Source organism: Corvus cornix, chromosome 2 (genome assembly GCF_000738735.6).
Source record: "Corvus cornix cornix isolate S_Up_H32 chromosome 2, ASM73873v5, whole genome shotgun sequence".
Taxonomy (NCBI): Eukaryota; Metazoa; Chordata; class Aves; order Passeriformes; family Corvidae; genus Corvus; species Corvus cornix.
The window spans coordinates 10386211-10406404 of NC_046333.1; the positions used below are offsets into that span (position 1 = coordinate 10386211).

Here is a 20194-nt window from a genome sequence, read left to right on the forward strand (position 1 = left end):
AAATATTTAAGTTGTGGTTAGTTTGGCAAAGCAATTTGTAATGTGTAATGCTTGTCCTTAGTTTATCATAGGAGCCTCTGTGAAGCTGTTTTTTTGAAGTAATGCCAATAGAAAGTGGAAGTTGTGCATCTGCTCGCCAAGCAAAGCAGAAACGTAAATCTCACAGCCTTTCCATTCGAAGAACCAACAGTTCCGAGCAGGAACGGGCAGGGCTGCAGAGAGACATGTTGGAAGGGCAGGTAAGGTGATGCTTGGGAGCCTACATCACTTTTTATATGTGTTTTCTATGGGGAGAAGCTAAACAAACTTAAATATTGAAATATATCCAGTAAAGCTGCAGGAAAAACAGATTTTGTTGCTTGTAAGTGCTCTCTGGCTTTGGAGATTATTGATGTGGATGTTGACAATGTTTCAGGTTCTGTTGAGACCTGTGGAGTTTATCAGCTTCTTTGTAGTCTTACATGAATGATAAAACCATAAAACGATATAAAACCCAGCCTGATTATTTCAGTGCAAGCTTCCCCCCAACGTGCAAAAAAAAAAAAAAAAAAAGTTCAAGATTGATTCTTGATTTCATAAGTTTGCATTTAGAATAGTAGCAACCCAGAAATATGAATAAACCAAATACTTCTTATGATGACTCTGATAGGGAAAATATTAGTTGGAAGGCTGTCCTGTATTCCTTTCCATAAAGTAAACAAATAACTGCCTGCCTGACAGAAGTGTGAGCTAACTCAGATTTTTGTTTGTGTGGGGTTTTTTTGTTTGGCTCAAATGAAGGTGTGCTCTTCTGTGGATTAAATTTAAGGGAAAGAACAGCAGCCACTGCTTCTGTAGCTTTCTTAATCACATCAGTGTTGCAGGTGCAATCTGGACTTGGAGTATTGCACTTAACAATTCTGGTATTACCTTTAGGTAAGGCTTCTGTCGGAAGCAGTGCTGGCAAAGATAAGCAAATATCAGTTTAAAAGCTATTTATTGTCAAATTGACTACACAGTGTTAGATGATGCAAAACTCGATTTTTATCGGAGAGGTGGTTTGAAATACAAATGGAGTTTGGCTATGAGAAACCTCACACTGAAGTCTGCAGATACTCTGAAGGGAAAAACCTGGTGTTTTCTCAGTGTTGTAATTGGGGTTTTTTTTTAATTGAATACATTTTTTTCAGTAAATCATAGCATTAGTTTTCTGAGAATTAACAGAGCCTAGGTTGTTGCTTCTAGTCACTTAGAAGTTGGAGAATGCAAGTACTTGGATAGAAAACTGTTCCTGCATTTGGGACTACTGCAGCCTTACGTCAGGAAAGGAGTGAAGGGCAGCTGAGAGGTCATGAGATGCTGTCACCCCTGCCTACTAAACCAAAATGTTAAGCTGTTTTAGTATTTCTTAGCAAACTCTAAGTGTATTATGCTGTAATACATAGCTGTTTAAAATGTTTTATCTACCATCTTGTTTAATTTTGTTGACCTTGAGAAGCCAGGTGGCAGAGTCTAGCAAGTAGAGAATATTAATGCCCCTTTACAGTGGAGCTGTAGAACACATGAGAACTAGCTAAGGACTTGTGCAGATAAAGAGATAACATTATTACATACTGTTTTAATAAGCTATTTTAAATAATGCCACCTTTAGAGGGACTAAAGGAAGTAGATGCATTTTACTATGCTGGTTACTTCATTACAAGTTTAGATTTGCTTATGCTTTCAGGCTTTGAGAAGTGGTTTGAAAACCTTTTCTACATCTCTTTTTTGATTGCAGAAGTTGTAGGATAAGTTAGTTTCTTCCATAATCTTGCTGTATGAAATTATTGGGTAATTGAATCAGAAAGAATTCTAACTTCGGTGTTTCTCTTAATAGTGTTTCATTTATTTAATATTCTTGTTTAATCAGTTTAGTTTCAAGTTGGTTTTAGTTAGGATCTATTTTGCTTCTGATTGTCTGTGAATGCCTGAACAAAAGTATCCTGTCAAGGGAGAGGCAGGTGAAGAAAGGAATGATGTAGGGCTTAAGGAGCATGGTCCCCCTTCTTCCAGAACAGTGCCACAGCTTAAACCAGCTGTGAACCTGTGTAAAACTGAATTGTGCACAAAGCAGGTGTGCTCTGTATCATGGCTATGAGTTGTTTCTCTTGCTCTCTCTTTAAAACTTTGGAAATAACTTACACAGCCAGGGTCATGGCAGGCCTTTCCCGCTGTGCCTGCAGACAATTCCCGGGGCTGTGGCGGAAGGTGACTCAGTTAAGTGAAAACTTTTTAAAAAAGAAGTTCATAGCTGGCTACCTAGGTAAGTAGTAAGTGTAGTAAGCCAATTTACATGTTGTATTCACCTTTCTAACCCATTGCATGTCAGCTTCTAATTTACTTTATCAACTGAAGGTATTCTTTTTTTCTTGAACTGCAAACATCTTGACATTTAAAAAAAAATTCCCACTTTTTATTTTTTTTAAATGAGTTGTACATGTATCTTGGTTTATAATTTTTCTCTAGTAAAGAAAACCAAAACAAATACCGTAGGTGAGTTGAATTCTATCCCTTGAAAGAGAAAGAATATATAAAATGAATAATTTTATGATGCACAGAGCTATCCATTTTGTGTTCTAAACTAGCAGTAGTTTTAATTTCCCTCCTTGCTGGGACATTGAGATAACTGTTAAAATCAGTCCAAGATTGAAGGCTAATTGTATAAAATATATGTAAAGAAAAATATAATCCCCAATATTTTGCCTCCTAGGATTCTAAGTTACCATCTGCTGTCCGGAATACACTCCTTGAACTTTTTGGACAAATAGAGCGGGAATTTGAAAACCTGTATATTGAAAATTTGGAATGTGAGTATCTATTTTTTTCTGGCAACTTAGGAATTGTTTGTATTTAGGTTATAGTAACACTAATTAAAACACTTACCTTGGATATTGTAGTATAATTAGTGTAGCTTTTCTGTGAGGAATTTAAGAATTGTTTTGAACTTGCAGCCAAAGATGGAATTTGTACTTTTCCAGAAAAATTCCTTTCTTAGCTCTTTGACCCGAGCAGTGAGAACTGATTTGTGTCAGCCCCCCTTGACTCTTGGGCAAAGCCAGTGAAGGGTCTATCTCCTTATCATTGTAGGCTCTAGTGGATTTAATGTTAATCTGGCAGTAACTCCATTCAGCCTTTGAAGTTCGTGAATTTGTTTTATATTTACAGGCTTAATTTTAATGATGCAGTATTAGTAAATAAAATTGGAAAAGCGACTTACTTGAAAAAGTGTAAAATGGGGTGGTTTTGGATCAAACGACTTAAACATTGCATAACCAGCACCTGCAGCTGTTCAGGAGTTTTGAAGTCAAGCATTCAGATAAAAATTCCAGGTGTTATCTGAAAAAGATATTTGTTCAATGACAGTGCAGTTGTCTGATAATGTAAGTGATCCAAGTTGATGCAAGAGGATCCCAACTTAAGTAACAGGCCTGTACAGTAATACAGTAAAGCCTCTGCTCAATTTCCCTTGCTGGAATTTTAAGCTGTGTTGGATTGGTTTGGCTTCTGAATTGTGGAATCTGTCTGATTTGGCTCCAAGTCAATTTTTTTCCACACCTGATCAGTTCCCACAGTTAAACCAGTCATTCATGTTATTGAAACAAAAAAAAAATTTCTTGCCTGCTTTTTTGAAAATGTGCTGGGTTTTTTATTCTCTTAAAACCTGTGATTGTGTTGATTAAAGGCTGCCATCAAAAGTACACCGTTTTAGTGACAATTTGCACAACTGAATTCTCAGCCTCCTGCTGAGAAGTTGGCTGGTAGCAAGAAAAGAAGAGTTTCCCTCCCCAGCCTTCAGAAATGCTTGTCAGAAAACAAGTGGTGGATTTTTACCCTCCAGAGTATGGTTATTTTCCTCCTTTTCAATTTCCATTTCTTTATATGCTTTCTTCACCTCACAGCTCTAGTTATGATTGTGGTCTCTTTTCACTCCCCTGACAATTTCTAAATTTTTCTCTTCTCTGCTCAGTCTAATGTTTTTTGTTCTTGGTCTAATTCCTGTACTAGTGCTTCAGCTACTGTATACAGATTTAAAAAAAAAATCCAAAGTATAAAAAATAGTCATTTGCAGCACTACCTTTCTTGTGAGACTCTAGTAGGAGACAAGTATTCAGGGAGAATGCTATTTTGTGGTTAATAAAACCTTTGTTAAGAAAGGACGTGTTAATTCTATGGCTAAAATATTTATGATGCTACAAGTCTTTTGTCTTCTGCTGGATTTAATTCAATACAGATGGGCCATATATTTAACAGAAATGGTTTTGTTAATCCTTAGCCTCATTTATTAGTAAGAGTAATTAGAAGCCGCCAATGCTTTCCATGGAATCTGGGTCAAGGCTGATCTCTGGAAAATTCAGCATGAGTCTTGGTTTTTGTCTTGGTGAGACCTACTTTTATAAAATCCCAGTTGATCTCTTTTCCTCTCCTTACCATAAAACAGCTTACTGACTAACCATAACAGTTCTTAAATAGTATGTTAATGCTGTTATTAATGATAGCCAATTTTTTGTAGTAATGTGAATTTCTGGTTTTGGTAGTGCGTAGGGAGGTTGATACACTGAATGAGCGCTTAGCAGGTGAAGGACAGACAATTGATGGAGCTGAACTGAGCAAAGGACAACTGAAAACAAAAGGTAAGAGAGCCACAAAGAATCCTAAACCAGTATTTTTGAATTGACTTTTTTGTACTTTGTTGACCAAAACTTAGACTGTTACTGAAGGGAATTAATACCAGTTGCTTATACAAACAAGGTAATGCTGTATTTGAAATATCTTCCTTTGAATTTATTTGTCTCAACAGCCAGTCATAGTACCAGTCAGCTTTCTCAGAAATTAAAGACAACTTACAAGGCATCTACTAGCAAGGTATGAGACAAATTAAATCTCTACTCATCCATGTGTGAGACTAATGTGACTGTCTTTTAAGTTGTAAATTGTGGTTTCTTTAAGCTGGGTAGTGCTGGTCTGTAAGTAAATATGCCTCCTAAGGAGCAGGATGTTTATCTTGGATTCATCGATTATCCATTACTTAACCCATACCATATGATATTTTTACAATAATTGCTCGCCTTTTTTGAAGAAGATATGTTGGAGGGGAGAGTGTGCACACGTGTATGTGGGAGTGCTGTTTCATATGTAGACAAAAAAAAAGTAATTCTGTTTCATGAGGGAAATAGAGAACTTGGTAGTGGATTTCTGAATGAAGATTTGGGTATTGCAGTTGAAATGGGAATTTAAGTAGGCACCTTGTCCTGTTCCACTATAAAAGGGGTAGCCGGGAAAGGATTCTTTTCATAGATTTTTCTGATGAAAAATCAAGCGCTAAGACGGCAACATTATGTCTGAAAACCGTTTATTGAAATCAAATAAAAAAAAAACAACAAAAAAACAAACAAAAAACCCCCCCCAAAAAACCACAACTAAGTGTTCTTATTAAAAAAAGAAGGAGGTGGGGGGGGAACAGGAAAAAGGAGCGGGGGGGGGGCGGGTGCAAACAGAAGGCAGGGGACAGCGTTGCCACAGAACCCCGGCTATCTGTCAGCATCGCTTTGGCACACGGAGCGTGCGCGTTGTGAACCGCGGTGCGTTTGCGTAGCTGCCGTGGCAGGCTGAGCGCGACTTTTAAAGAGCCGCAGGCTGCGTGTCCCTTCCGTCGGCAGAGACGGGCTGCTGGGGCTGCAGGCGCGCTCCCGCCGCAGCGGCGGGCTCTCAGCGGCGGGGCGCGGCGGCTGCGGGCGGCGGGCACGAGCGGCGTGAGGGCAGCGGCTGCGGATGGCGGCTACGAGCTGGGTGAGGGCAGCGGCCGCGAGCGCGAAATCCTCACGTCGACAAGCTAGTTCCCGGAATTGGCACAGCAGGGCCAAACAGGCACAGGCAGGGAAACAGGATCTCAGGGAAGAGGGCGCGAAGGCGGGAGCAGAAGGGGCCGAGCTGACCCTTCAGGCGACCCAAAACGAAAAGACCTCGTGGTGTTGCGGCTAGCTGCTTTTATGTGCCCCTAAACTCCCCCACTCGGCTTCGCGGGCCCATTTTTAGTGGGCATTTTTGGCAGGCATTTTTGGCAGGCATTTTTGGCAGGCACCTTTCGCGGGCATCCGGGTACTTGACCAGCAAGCGTGTGGGGCGGGGAGCTGCTCGCAGTCCAACCATGGGAGCTCTCTCTGCCCTGATTTGGCTGCCAGGGGAAGCCTCTCTGGGCGCAGGGCAGCACAGATTAGGTTTGGGGTTTTTTACAGGAATTTTCTTCACCTCATTTGTGACATATGTTGAGGCATATATATATTGGTCCCTCTCACACCTCTATGTGTGCTATTACAAATTTCCTTTTAAAAATAATTTTTATTTTTAGCTATGACACTAGAACAATTTGTTGCCTTTGTGTTGCAAGCCTTGCTCATCAGTAGCTAGTGATCTTTTTTTGCTTGATGTTTTGGCACAATTAACCTTTCTGATGCTTTTCATTTTGTACATCTGCATCAACCTGATATTTTTGTTTTCCTTGCTCTCTCCCCTTTTTCAATTTTTACAGGGAGTTTACCTGCTTCTCTTTTTTCCCTATATCAGAGTAATTTCCTGATACATTATTAAGCATAAATAAAACGTGAGGAAACCACATTCCCTCACATTTTCCTCACAGAGGTATGTGAACCAGCTGTATAGGCAGCTCTGTGGTGACCTGTAATGCAGGCTGATACGCCGTGTAGATGTCTTGGAAATACCTTCTCTTAAGTATGAAAGTTTGAGAGTAAGAAGAAGGTAGTGAAATAGACTGAAGCTACTGTGGTTTATCTTGTCTCCTTTTTATTGTGCTGTTTTCCAAACTTTTTTTCTTACCAATTTGCTGCATAGAGGTGCCTCTTTTAAGAGTTAATGATTTGCAAATTCTCTAATGAGACCACTTAAATAAGGACAAGTTGTTATTAATAGGGGCTGTATAGTTTTGGTACACCTACTATGTAGTTATGGATTAGTACCCTCTAGTGTAGTGTAGTGTTGTGTTTTGTGGGCTTTTTGGTTTTGTTTAGGTTTTTTTTTTTTTGTTGTTTGTGGGGTTCTTTTATTTTGTTTGGATTTTTATGGCAGGTGTTAAATTCTTGTCTTCTTTTACTTTCTTGCAATGTAACACTTGTATTTTTTCCTGAGCAAGACAGGCAGACCTCACAGCTTCAGCATGGGAAGCTGGGAAGTATGAGGTGGAGGCTCCTGGGTAACTGATGTGCATGCACAGCAAAGCAGCCATGAGTAGTGGAGCATGAAGAATTTAATACCTGAACATTATGCACATCTGTTGTGTCAATTGGTGCCAACAGATGTCTGAATGTGCTGATGTATTTCTTATTTCTTTATTTTCACAACTTTGAGTCAGAATTTACTGGGGACTAGGCAAGAGCTGAGGGAAATTACAACACTGAGAGCATCTCTGTCCAGTGTGTTCTTTGAAACCTTAATGCACTTCACAGAAGTGCTTTATTTTGACCTCTCCTTCCTTCCTACACAGAAGAGTCAAAGCTGTAACCTTTTGTCTCTTGACCCACAGAGAGAATATAACAAAGAGTTAGGAAGGAGTGTAACTTTCTAACAGACTGTGATTTTTCCATCTGTACCCTGACTGGATGTAGAGTTCCCCAATATCCTATCCGGGAAAGAGATGTGTAGAGTTTTAAGAGTTCAACAGCTCTGAAATTCTTATGACTATACTTTCTATGTGTCTTAAATGAACAGTGCTGTTTCCCGAAATGGTTGTGTTCCAAACTCACTGGGGCAGTAGATTACAAGTTTTCTCTTCAGCCCTTCCTTTATACTTCTACCATACAGGGGGTTTCTTGGGTGTGTGGTTTTTTCGATTGGTTGTTGTTTTTTTTTTTGTTTGTTTGTTTTGTTTTGTTTTGCCTGTAGAAAATTAGAAGAGACTTAAGTTTTACAAACCGATTGTTTTGTGCAGTTGCACACAATTACATTTTTCAGATTGGCAGCGTATATAGAATTAATTTTTTTTCTTAAAAGACCTTTCACTATTTGCTTAATCTAAAGAGAAGACTGATCCTTGACTGCTTTAATATTAGTAAAAAATACTAGGGCTAAAGCAATCTGTTCATTCTCTTGGGGGAAATGCTGAAGTGAACATTCTTAATTCAAGTCCTTCATATGAAATTTCCATACTGGAATACTTTTCATCATTTAGCTGTATATAAAGTTGGCAAAACTCATTTCAGAAAAGCGTTGTTTTAGCAGCAAGGGTTATCCACCAGTGTCCAAATCCTGAAGGGGTAGAGTAGATTTAACACTTGGTATTCTTAAAAGTAATTTTTGTTAACGGACAAGATTCTGTAATTTAGCTGCAGTTGGTTTTAGATGCAGGAATCACTATATGAAATCCATGTTTTGATGGTAACAAAATGTTATGGCTGCTGTTAATGATCCCTGGCTTATGAAAGTTGTTACACATCAGGAAAGCATCAATTGTTTATGCAAAGTCCTAAAATAAACTGAAGTGCTGTAACTTGCTCCATCCAAACTAAATTCCAGGATCTCTGATTTGTCTGGATCAGGATAAAGACTCTTAGAAGAATATTTTTATTCACCCAGTAGTTGAAAGGAATAAAACTTTCTGGCTATGTAGTTCTTGTTCGCACTGCTTAAAGTTGCTTCACATGACATTCTGTTCATCAGGTACAGTGTAATTCTGCTGGACTGGTGCTGAGTTGATCAGGTTTTCATTCTTACTTTGAATGTGCCCTGTCTGTGTAAGAAACGTTTTTACAGGTGCCTCACTCCGTTTGCCATGCAATTGTTTCAGTTTGTATACAATTTTCACTTGTTTACATAGTAAACAATTGCTTACCTATTAGTAAATCCTTTTACAGAAGGAAGTACATGAAACTGTATCAGTTTAAGAAAGAGGACAGACAAAAGTGAAACACACTCAGGATGTGGTTCCCCATTTATTTGTATATGATGATCTACTGAAGTTACTTCAGAAATTTTCTGCACTACAGAGACATCTTTTTATCACGTTGCATGTTCTTTACCTTTCCTGGCTTGGGACATTGTTTATGTGTGTTTACCAAAGCAGGAAGTAGTCCAGGCCCTGTCTATTTTATCCAATTACTGGTATGTGAAGGGCAGCAAAAAAAGAAAGGGAAAAAAGAAGTGTGGAAAAAGTGGGTGTTGAATAAATACCTGTCTCAGGATATTTACTATTGGATGGTGTTCTTGAACTCTTATCTTCTGTGTGTTAATTAAAAGACTGCTAATACTCCAAAAGGAGTTTTATATTCTTGCCATTAAATGATAAGTGAAAGCACTGTCCAGCAGTTTTGGAAATTCTTTGTTTGTTGGTGGGCTAGAAAATTTTTCTCCCAGAAGAATTTTTCATGAGGGTTTGACTCAACATTAGAAAGACAGAATGCAAGCACAGTCTGAATGTGGGGTTGAGAGCTGGAAAATACCAGGTTTGGAGTTTAAGCTGAGTGCTGTATTAGTCCTTTCCTGTTAGTACTTAATTCAGCTGTTCTGCTTCTCAGACACGAGTGCATTTAGTTTAAGGACTGTGTTCAGTGTGAAAGTTGCATCTGTAGGATTGTGTTCAAAATACAGGAAATTCTGCAGTAGGGTTGAACTAATAATCTTTAGCATTAGCTTGTTCTCTTTTCAGTGCGTCTTTAAGGACTGTTCCTTCTGCTGCTGTGAAACCAAAATGCATATTAGCTGACAATTTGGAATTCAAATAGGGCATTATCATTTCATCATAGGAGAGTTGACATGCTCAGGATTTGGAATGCTCTTGCAGATTTTCTTTTAGCTTTAAAAACCTTTTTTGAAGTAATTTGCTTTAATGACATCTTAAGACCTTCTATTTTAATACCAGAAACTAATGGGATTTTAACCTTAGTTTACTGTCTGAAATGTAGACTTAATTAACTTTCTAACTTTTACTAAGCTGTAGATAAGTCTTAATGTGATTTGTGTTGAAGTATTTAAAGGTTTTGATTTAACTGGTCAGATACCTGCCCGTAATTCCATGCTGAGGAAAACACTGATAAATTGAAGTTGTCTTTTTGTTTCAGTTTAACAAAGCTTTTGAGGTAGTCTTTCTCAAAGAACAGTTATAAGCTTCAAGACTTGTGGGGTAAAAATAGGGTGTTTGTAATGGTGGTTTTACTTTTTAAAGCCATCTTTCATGACTCTTGGTTTCAGTTGTCTCTGGAAGTGTTCAGCAAGACAAACTTTTTTTTTTTTAATATTGCACTCCCCTTTATCTGAAAATGTAGAATTTCTGCAATTTGGTTCCTTTCTGTAGATACTGAGTGTTTTCAGCATTTCTGCACTGCAGTGACTTGTAGTTTTACTGTTTTACTAGACTTTTCTTCCTTTCATTTGGTATTACATATGCACATACTAATTTGGATTTAATGAGTCTTTTCTGTTTTTCCCCTAATAGCTTCACTTTGAGGGAGCATGCTTATCAAATGTTTAGATGAGTTTGACATATTTTTTTAAAAGCTTCATTACACAAATAAACAGGCATATGCTCTCAGGTTAATGTTTGATTTGATTAGCTTCATGCAGTTTTAAAGATAAACAGCAGTGAGTGTTTTAAATTGGAATGTTTCTGGGTTTTACTAGAATTATATAATAAGTACATTTTTTTCAAAGACACTACACTGGCTAGCAGGGACTGCCTGAGTTACCAGATGTACTTGTTTGGGAATAGGCAAGGAAAGTTTTAAGGTCTTTTGCTGGGTTTGGTCTTTTTCTTCTTTTTTTCCCATTAAAATCCTTACCCAGACTGAATGGGAAATGCACTCTGCACTTGTACAACTCATTATTCCAATAAGATTGCATTACTGTAGTACAGAATAGTTTGTCTTGCATTCTGTAAAAGGGCTGCTATTAAAAAAGAAAAAAAAAAGAAATGAGAGGTATGTTTGCATCCAGACTCACTTTCCGGCCATCAAATGTCAAAATTTTGACAATAGGGTATTGTCAGAACATTAAAGAATCATGGAAAAGTTAATGTCTGTTTTTATTTGTGAGATAATTACTTAATCTTGGATCAATGTGGAAAAAAAATGTTGGTGTCTCTGCTATTTCAGATTGTATCCAGTTTTAAAACTACAACATCAAGGGCAATCTGTCAACTGGTAAAGGAATATGTTGGCCACAGGGATGGTATTTGGGATGTCAGTGTCGCGAAAACTCAGCCAGTAGTGTTGGGAACTGCATCTGCTGGTAAAGTTTTGTGTTGCTTGAATGTTTAGAAAATGCTTAAGTCGCTAAGCTATAGCAAATACACATCCAAAGCATACTTGGAAACGGAGCTCCACGCTGAAAGAGTCCTTTTAAAGAAATTCTGTAGCTGAAAAATTCTTAAAATGGGAATTTCCTTTTCATTAGAGGGTTCAATTATACTTGTTGGTCTTTCTAAAACTTGTGCCAGTTCACTTCCATGCAGGTCATACTCTCCTTAGTCAGCTTCGCATGTTGGGTGGGATGGGGAGCTGCTTGCCTGGGGAGGCCTCTGGCACAGAATTTCATACGGCTGGATACAGAGACTCCTGCAGGCTTTCTATCCTAGCATTGTTTAGTCTTTGTTTTATAGAAACTATACACGTGGTCATAGTTTGCATATGCTTGTATTCTTGCATTCTGTCTTTTGCCTAAGAACACAGGGACAGCTAAAAGTGTTAATTTTCAGTCCTTTTTACTTTATTAGATTTATTCCTTCCCACTTGAGGGGGAACAAGTACTAATGAATAAGTCATTAAATCTATTATAGTCCAAAAATCAATATAGATATTTGTGTAGTTTTAGAAAATTATTAGGGAAATAAATCATAACTAGACAGAATCAGTCAATTTGAAGTGATAGTCTTTGGAAGCTGGAACAGAATCTGAAGGTACTGACTAGATCAGTATTTACAGACCAGAAACCTCTGCTATTTGGACTGACCTGTTACAATTTTTATGTGCCTGCTGAGGGGCACATTTTATCTTTGTGTGTGACATCTTGTCTTTGTCCTGATTTAACTTGGAAACAGCCATTCTCCAATTCAGCGTTAGGTACTACCCACTTAAATATTGAATTGTTTAATTTTGGGTGTGTCAGGATAAAGGAGAGGCATTTTGATTTCCTTTTTAAATTAATTTTTTTAGTGCTCTGCAGTGACCTGTATGCATTTGGAACTTCCATGCAGGAAGTAAATAGATTGTGCATAGAGTTCCTGTTTGTAGTGACTGCCTTTTCATCATGGGATGCTTTCTCTGATTTTTTCTGAGTCTCATGATACACAGCTGGAGCATTATATATGAAGCATGTAACCAAGTTAGGAAAAATATCAAAAGTAGAATTTGTCTTTCAATAGTTACTGCAAATTAATCTGATTAGGATAGCACCTTTACTTTTTGGGCAAGACGTGTACAATGATAAGAAAATGTTTTGTATATAAGGTGGTAGTCAAGAGTTCTACATTTAAAATCTTTCATATGGTATGTGCTAGAGTGGAAGATAACTTGTTTGTTGAAAGGGTAAAAATGAAAATCATATGTTTTTAACTATTTACAGCTGCTTTTTAATCTTTGTAGATCACACTGCTTTGCTGTGGAGCATAGAAACAGGGAAGTGCCTTGTCAAGTATGTAGGGCATGTTGGCTCAGGTAAGATAAGGGCATGTTGTGAAAACTGGGAACAGAGCATGGGAGGGGGAAATGTGTTTTGGCCAGCTACAGAAATGCTTATTGGGGTTTCACTTGCAGGTGTGCCAATATCATTAACAAGTCAATTGTGAAGTTCCACTAATTTTCATGCAGAGAGCATTTTGTAATATGATTCTTTATTGGAGAGGCACGTTAAGACAGTTCTGCAGATGCTAAGTGAATAAACAAGTCCATATAAAGAAATTTACAGGCACAGTTACGACACTCAGAAGTTAAATGTCACAACTTACTGAGGTCTCTTGTGTGCGGAGAACAAGGGAGACTTATATAATCCTAAATTAGCTGTCTTGCAGGATCTGTGTTATATTTGGGTTAGAAACTACAGATGCTGGGTGAATATCTATTTGCACTTATTTGTTTAATATCCCATATATAATTTGCTGCATAATACTAAGATCTTGTTTTTAAGACAGTTTTAAGACAGTTAATTAAATATAGGTGTTTGTCTTTCTTTATACCAATATGAATATTGTGGATACAGGGTTTTTAAACCCCATCTTGGGTGGAGAGGTGCAGTGCAGTGAGTGTTCTTGATGTTAATCCTAATTTTTGGTATCCAATTTGACAAGAATCTGATTCGCCCCCTTCTGTCTCTTAATGAGTTACAATACAGGATTTTATAGACCAAAATTGGAGAGGTTTTCCATAGCTTTAATGTGCTGTAGAGAATGGAGCACTTTGAGTGATCGTACCCTGGGAAAGTGAGGAACACAGTTACTGACCAGGATTGTTTAGTTAAGTAACTCAGCACATCACAGGAACTTTGTAAGGATACAAATAGAATTAAGTTCTCTAGAACTGCTTCAGCCATGAGTTGTACTTTTTCTTTCTGCTGTATGACTTTTCTCTCCTACAGCACAAAGATAAATACATAGAAAAAACTGGTAACACACTAATGTGTTCAGATATCTCGGGTTGCTTGCTGTATGGACCTTTAAGTTCTGTAAGGTCATGTTTGAAAACTTCACTCACTTGAACTTCCATGCTGATAGTTTTCTTTTAAAATTGCTATTTGGATAACTATGAAAATAAGAAGTTCTAACCTATATTTAAACAGCCGTGTTTAAACAACTGTGTTTGAACAACAACAAAAAAATTATACTGTATATAAATTTTATGTAACTATACACATCTATAAACTATATTAGAAATAATGTATTTTTTATTTAGTAAAACTTCTTTTTTTTTGAACAGTTTGACAGTTGATTTGAAATGGTGCAAAGGTTTTGGGTGCCAGCAGCTGGTGCACCATAGAATTAGTTCAGTGTAAGGAGTATCTTTTTAGACTCATTGCACCGTGCTCTCCCAACAACATATGCATCTATTTTACTTGTATAATGAATGGAAATGATTTCTAAATTCTGTCTTGAATTGAATCTTATGCACTGAAATGAAATGAAGAGCTTCGTTGGGTGATAGAATTCTTGCAGGCCTATTTTGAAGCCATTATGTTTTGATATGGTTGCAGGACTGAAATCCCATTTGTGTTACTTGCATCAGGTTTTCAGTCATTTCTTCTTGCAAGCCTAAGTAATAAGCAGAAAGTTGATGGTAACATATAGTAAGTTTTCATTAAGTTAAAAATAATTATGAATACTTAAATTCTCTTTATGGAAGTCCAGAGCACTGTCCCCTGTCAGCTTATGTACTTCTTGAATGTGGTTTGTTTATCCTCTCTAACATGAACCACTTGTACTAGATTCAGGAAATAACTTTCTAGAAAATATGTGTTGTTGTATAATCAATTACAGCTGCTTTCCTTGGTACTGCACTTTTATATCACCTAAAAGATCACAACCAAAAGTTGCTTAAAACTTAAGAAGACTTGATTTTTCAATACTTTTAATGATAAAATAATGGCGAAAGAATTCTTTTAGTATACTAATTTAAAACTTTACTTTGTTTCAAACAGTGAACTCCATAAAGTTTCATCCCACTGAGCAAGTGGCTCTTACAGGTATGTAAAGTTTTTTCATAGGTTAAGTATATTAATCTTGATGGAAAAGAAGTGTAATTTGCTAAGTTGTTCTGGTTGTAGCCTCTCTCCCTATTGCTTTGTCAGCATCCTTGTTGATTAAATTATTTTTATACTTGAAGGCATAAAAAATCAGAGCTAGATCTTGCCATCTGTGTTTTTCATGTCATGTTGTCATTTGTGCTTCCCTGCTCCAAACCAGACACTGAGAATCATACATCAGCTGAATGTTCTGGAATTCATCCCGGAGCACTGAAAGAACTAGTAGGTGTTATGGCAGGATACCTCTTGATTATCTACCAAAGGTCTTGGGAGCCTGGAGAGGTCCCTTCTGACTAGTGTTACTCCAATATTCCAAGAAGGGTGTGAGGAAAGATCCATGGAACTACAGACCTGTTAATCCAATCTTGGTTCCTGAAAAACATATGGAGATTATAATTTATTATTTAAAGAATAGTGCAGTCATCAGGCACTGTAAACATGGATTCACAAAGGGAAGGTCCTGTTTAACTAATTTGACATCCTTCTAGGATAAGGTGACCTGCCTAGTGGCTGAAGGGAATGTGGTGGATTTAGTTTTTCTGGTTTTTAGTAAGGGTTTTGATGTTGTCCTTCACAGTGTTGTTCTGGACAAGTTGTCCAGCTGTGGGATTAGCAGGTTCACGGTGTGCTATGTGGGCAGCTGGCTGAAGGGCAGAGCTCAGAGGGTTCTAGTGAATGGGGCTGCATCTGGCTGGCAAAGGATCACCAGTGGTGTTCCTCAGGAATCAGTTCTAGAGCCAGCCCTGTTCAATAGATTTATCAATGACCTGGATGCAGGAATTGAATGTACCTTTCGCAAGTTTGTTGGTGGTACCAAACTGGGAGGTACTGCTGATTCTCATGAGGGACAGGAGGCCTTTCAGAGGGATCCAAGTAAGCGAGGGCTTTGGGCAATGATGGATGGGATGAAATCTAACAAGTTCAAATGCCGGATGCTGCAGCTAAAGCAGAGTAGTGTTGAGCACAAGTATAAATTGAGAGAGGAGTGGCTGGAGCGCAGCCCTGCAGAAAGGGCTCAGGGGGTGCTGGTTGTCAGCAGGCTTGATTTAAGTCAGCGGTATGCCTGGGCAGTCCAGAGGGCAAACCTCATCAAACACCCCACCACCAGCTGGTCAAAAGAGGTGAGTCAGTGTTGGTGTGGCCTCACCTGCAGTGCTGTGTGCAGTTCTGGGCCCCACAATTTAAGAAGGTTGTGAAGGTCCTTGAATGTGTCCAGAGGAGAACCCCAAAGCTGGTGAAATGGTGGGAAGTTGTGTGAGAAGCAGGTAGAGACTTTGGGTTTCTCTGGTTTGGAGTAAAGGAACCTGAGGGATGACCTTGTTGCTCTCTACAGCTTCCTGAGGAGGGGAATTGGAAAGGGATGTGCTGAGCGCTTTCCCCTGAGAGCCAGTGATGGGATGCATGGGAATGGCTCAAAGCTCTGCTGGGAAGTTTTAGGCTAAATATTAGGAAGCATTATTTTACCAAGAGGATGGCCAGGTCCTGCAACAGGCTCCCTAGAGAGACGGTTGATGCTCCAGGCCTGTCAGTGTTTAAGAGGCATTTGGACAATGCCCTTAACAACAACACACTTTTACTTTTGATCAGCCCTGAAGTGGTCAGAGAGTTGAATTGGAGATTTGTTGTAGGTCTTTTCCAATTGAAATAGTCTGTTCTATCTATATATATCTATAAATGATATTTCCAGAAGTAAAGGAGAATGATACTGCGCTATTGGGTGTGCCGAAAAAGCAGTGTGAAAATAAGACTGTTAGTGTGAAGGTGTTTTCAGGCCTGAGCGTACCATCAGTGCAACTTCAGGTTTGAAAACTGTCTGATTGGTCTAATTCTGTGGTTCATATAGTCCAGCATTTAGGATACTAGCTTTGGGATTAAAGAGGTCTGGATTCAATTTGCTGCTATTAGGTAAGTCATTGTAAAATGATGATAATTGCTGCTGAGGTTAGAAATTAAAACACTTCTGCTTTCTGCATCTACAGTGGGCACTTAAAAGGAAGGTAGGGAGTAGCAGGCCTTCTGTCTAGGATTTATCTGTTTGGATTTTCCTGTTTTCCTCTGCTAACTGTAGCCATTATTTTGTTACCATAAACAATTTTACTATGTAAAGTGACTTAAAACCCAAACCAACCTAGCTATAGACAGCTTTTGTTTGATTCTTATTCTCCCATTATTTTTCTGGGAGATGGTTCTGCAAAATATTTCAATTGAGAGTTCTCAGGGATTCTTTTTCTTCAGTGATAATTAATTTAGAACTGGTTAAAAAAAAAAAAAATCTTGCTGCTGATCCAGAATAGTGACATCAGAAATAATATAAGGTTGAGCTTTCTTCCAGCCTTCTTAGTCTGTTAGATGAGATACATTTCCTAGTACTTTCATATACATTGAGCTTGCCAGAATTTTGCATACTAATTACAAACTGTTTTTCTCTATCTAAACCATTCGGCTTGGTACCCCTCAGGTACTGGAACATATTCGTTCTGACCATAGCAAGGACAATCTTGAGTTTTGCCTTAGTTAATAATGAATAAGTCCATTTTAAAACAGATGGAGTTTAAAATCACATGGTACCTGCTGAGCTGTAAACTGCTACTAGTTAAGCTGAGTCATAAGGCAGAAGAGGAATAGCTTACACTTGCTATTTTGGGTTTCTCATTAAAACCACAGTAAAAATATTTAATGGAAGAAATCATTGAATAAAGAACCCCAGTATTTTGAGAAACAATAAATGAATACCTGGTGATGTATCCAAATGTCACATATTGAACAGCGGTGAGACTCGTGTTCTGATGTGTAGTATTCAAATGTATGTTTCACTGTAGGAGTGATTAATTTGGTAGCTACTTACGTCTTGCATAATGAGTTACATCTGAGATGTTGAGACTTGCTTACCATGAAGTTCATAAGGGTATCTGTTAGGAAAGATAGATGCAACTTAGACAGTATTGCTAAATGTAATATTAAAGCTTGTTTTTATTGCCCATGGAAATGCTCTTATTTATTTTCTCTCTCTTTTTTTTACCTCTTTTCCTCTGTGCAGCATCTGGAGACCAGACTGCTCACATCTGGAGGTACATAGTACAGTTGCCTACACCTCAGCCAACTGCAGACTGCAATGTAAGCAATCAACCTACTGCAACTAAACTAATTGCACAGCAATTTCATCAGATACAGGTTTTATGATAAGACTAAATGTTAAATTTACACATAATTAAGAAATACAGGATCTCAGGACTGCCAAAGGTGGGATTTTAAGGTTTTAGTTGAACAGCTATATTTCAGCTTTTCTTTGAAAATAGACTCCCTTCATGTTTTCAAAGGCATTTGGTGCAGAACAGAATTTACAGCTGCAAGGAGATGAATCAACTTCTTGTTCAAGGTAGTAAATATGTAAATGAACTGTAAAAGTATAATGAAGTGCTTTTTAAACTAGCTAAATTTTTGTAGCTTAACTTACCAAGGCACAAGTATTAGCTATAGTTACTAGTATTAGCTATAGTTGCTGTGGATTGAAAACTGATGATAAAGACTTGCAATTTTAGCATTTATTTAATTGAGTCTTTATTGATTTCTAATCAACCCTTTCCAGAACACATCACATTGTCTGATGTTGTTGTCCCCAGGCCTTTATTTAGTCAGTGTTTACTCTAGCCTGTCAAATGCTTATTTTACTTAAAACCACCCTTACTAAATTGTGAAGAAAACATAGCTTATAGCATGAGTTTCACAGCAGGCTAAGTAGGGGCAGGAGTTGGCTGTATAATACGAGATAGATTTCTGAATGGAAAATGTTTGATTCAGTTTATTTGATTTGGCATTTCCATTTTGAAAGAAAATAAAAATGTTATCTTTTCCACACCCAAGTAACATAAAAGAAAGATGTTTTTGTCTTGTGTAAGTGAAAAAGGAGTTCAGAGAATGATGTTTAATGATGAGCAAAAGAATTTTTTTTTTGCGTCCAGTTTACATCAGCACTGCATGATGACTATGTATCAGCCAACAGACAAATATTGATGTAATGATTTGATTTTAATGGATAAAAATGTCTGTAAATTATTGTCTTCCCAAAGATTAATATAGTCAGTGTCCTGTTAGATGCTTCCTACCCTTAAAAATTGAAAGGAAAAAGTCCCTTGATAATGTGCTGCAATGAAACTCTAGGGTAATACACTTAGCAGATAGTAAAGGGGACAGATACTCAGAGCTAAAGAGTTTGGAGGAGATTTTAAGATGAAGTAGAATCATAGAATCATTTAGATTGGAAAAAAACTCTTAAGATCAAGTCCAGCTGTTAACCCCACACTGCTAAAGCCCTAAACCATGTCCTTAAGGGTCACATCTACCTGTCTTTTAGATACCCCCGGGGATGTTGATTTCCCCACTTCCCTGGGTAGCCTGTTCCAAGGCTTAATAACCCTTTTGGTGAAGGCATTTTTCCTGATAGCCAGTCTAAACATTCCCTGGTGCTACTTGAGGATGCTTCCTCTTGTCCTATCACTTTTCCCTTGAGAGAAGAGACTGATGCCCACCTGGCTGCACCATCCTTTCAGAGAGTTGTAGAGAGCAATGAGGTCTCCCCTGAGCCTCCTTTTCTCCAGGCTGAACACCTCCAGTTCCCTCAGCTGCACATCAGCAAGTTGTTAAAAGGAGTTATTAAAACTGCATTTAACTCACTGGTTATGGTCCTTCAACCAAGTTTGTGATATGGAGTACTGGAATCGGCTGGGTGTAGCAGAATTAATTTACCCACATTCATGTTTAGGGGATTGGGAAGCATTTACCCTGCAAAATGTAACTTAGAGACATTCCTTCCCTTTTATTCTGCATCTTTTTTTCTCTTGCATTTTACAGCAAGTGTCTGGAGAAGATGAAGTTGAATGCTCAGATAAAGATGAACCTGATGGAGATGGAGATGGTTCCAGTGATTGCCCCACTGTCAGAGCCCCATTAACTTCACTGAAAAGCCATCAAGGAGTGGTCATAGCAGCCGACTGGCTTGTTGGGGGGAAGCAAGCTGTGACAGCATCATGGGACAGGACAGCAAACCTGTATGATGTAGAGACTTCTGAACTTGTCCATTCTCTTACAGGTATTTGTTCACTCACAAAAAATTATATTGGTGGTTTGTTTTTATAAGTGGGATTATTTGTAGCAACTAAAACATTGAGAAAAGTAAGTTGTTTCTCTGGAGCAGTATGAGTGTGTACCATCTGCTGCTCAGTGTTGTAACAGTTTCTAAAATTGCAATCTTGTAAATCCCCTGAGCATGAATTTGTCTTCTTTTAAGCTTATGATTTAACCTATGAAGATAGTTGTGTTTAAATTGAACGTACCCAAATTGAATGTACCCAGATTTTAGTTCTTGCGAAAGGCTTTTGCTGTGTTCATGGTGTGTTAAGCAGCAATAACCTGCACTACTGAATGTGAAATAAGTAGTGTGGTTTTTGCC

At 38.1% G+C, this 20194-nt stretch overlaps 1 protein-coding gene across 2 annotated transcripts in view; it reads left to right on the top strand.

The window, feature by feature from the left end:
* WDR37 (WD repeat domain 37) overlaps nt 1-20194 on the top strand; it is a 47052-nt gene that overhangs the window by 9103 nt on the left and 17755 nt on the right. For both annotated transcript variants that reach the window (XM_039548896.1, XM_039548897.1), the window contains 9 exons: nt 62-239; nt 2729-2825; nt 4554-4649; nt 4817-4881; nt 11112-11247; nt 12600-12671; nt 14644-14688; nt 17786-17862; nt 19597-19834. In XM_039548896.1, coding sequence (XP_039404830.1) covers nt 102-239; nt 2729-2825; nt 4554-4649; nt 4817-4881; nt 11112-11247; nt 12600-12671; nt 14644-14688; nt 17786-17862; nt 19597-19834 — 964 coding nt within the window. In that variant the 5' untranslated portion in view covers nt 62-101. The remainder of the gene's footprint in view (nt 1-61; nt 240-2728; nt 2826-4553; nt 4650-4816; nt 4882-11111; nt 11248-12599; nt 12672-14643; nt 14689-17785; nt 17863-19596; nt 19835-20194) is intronic.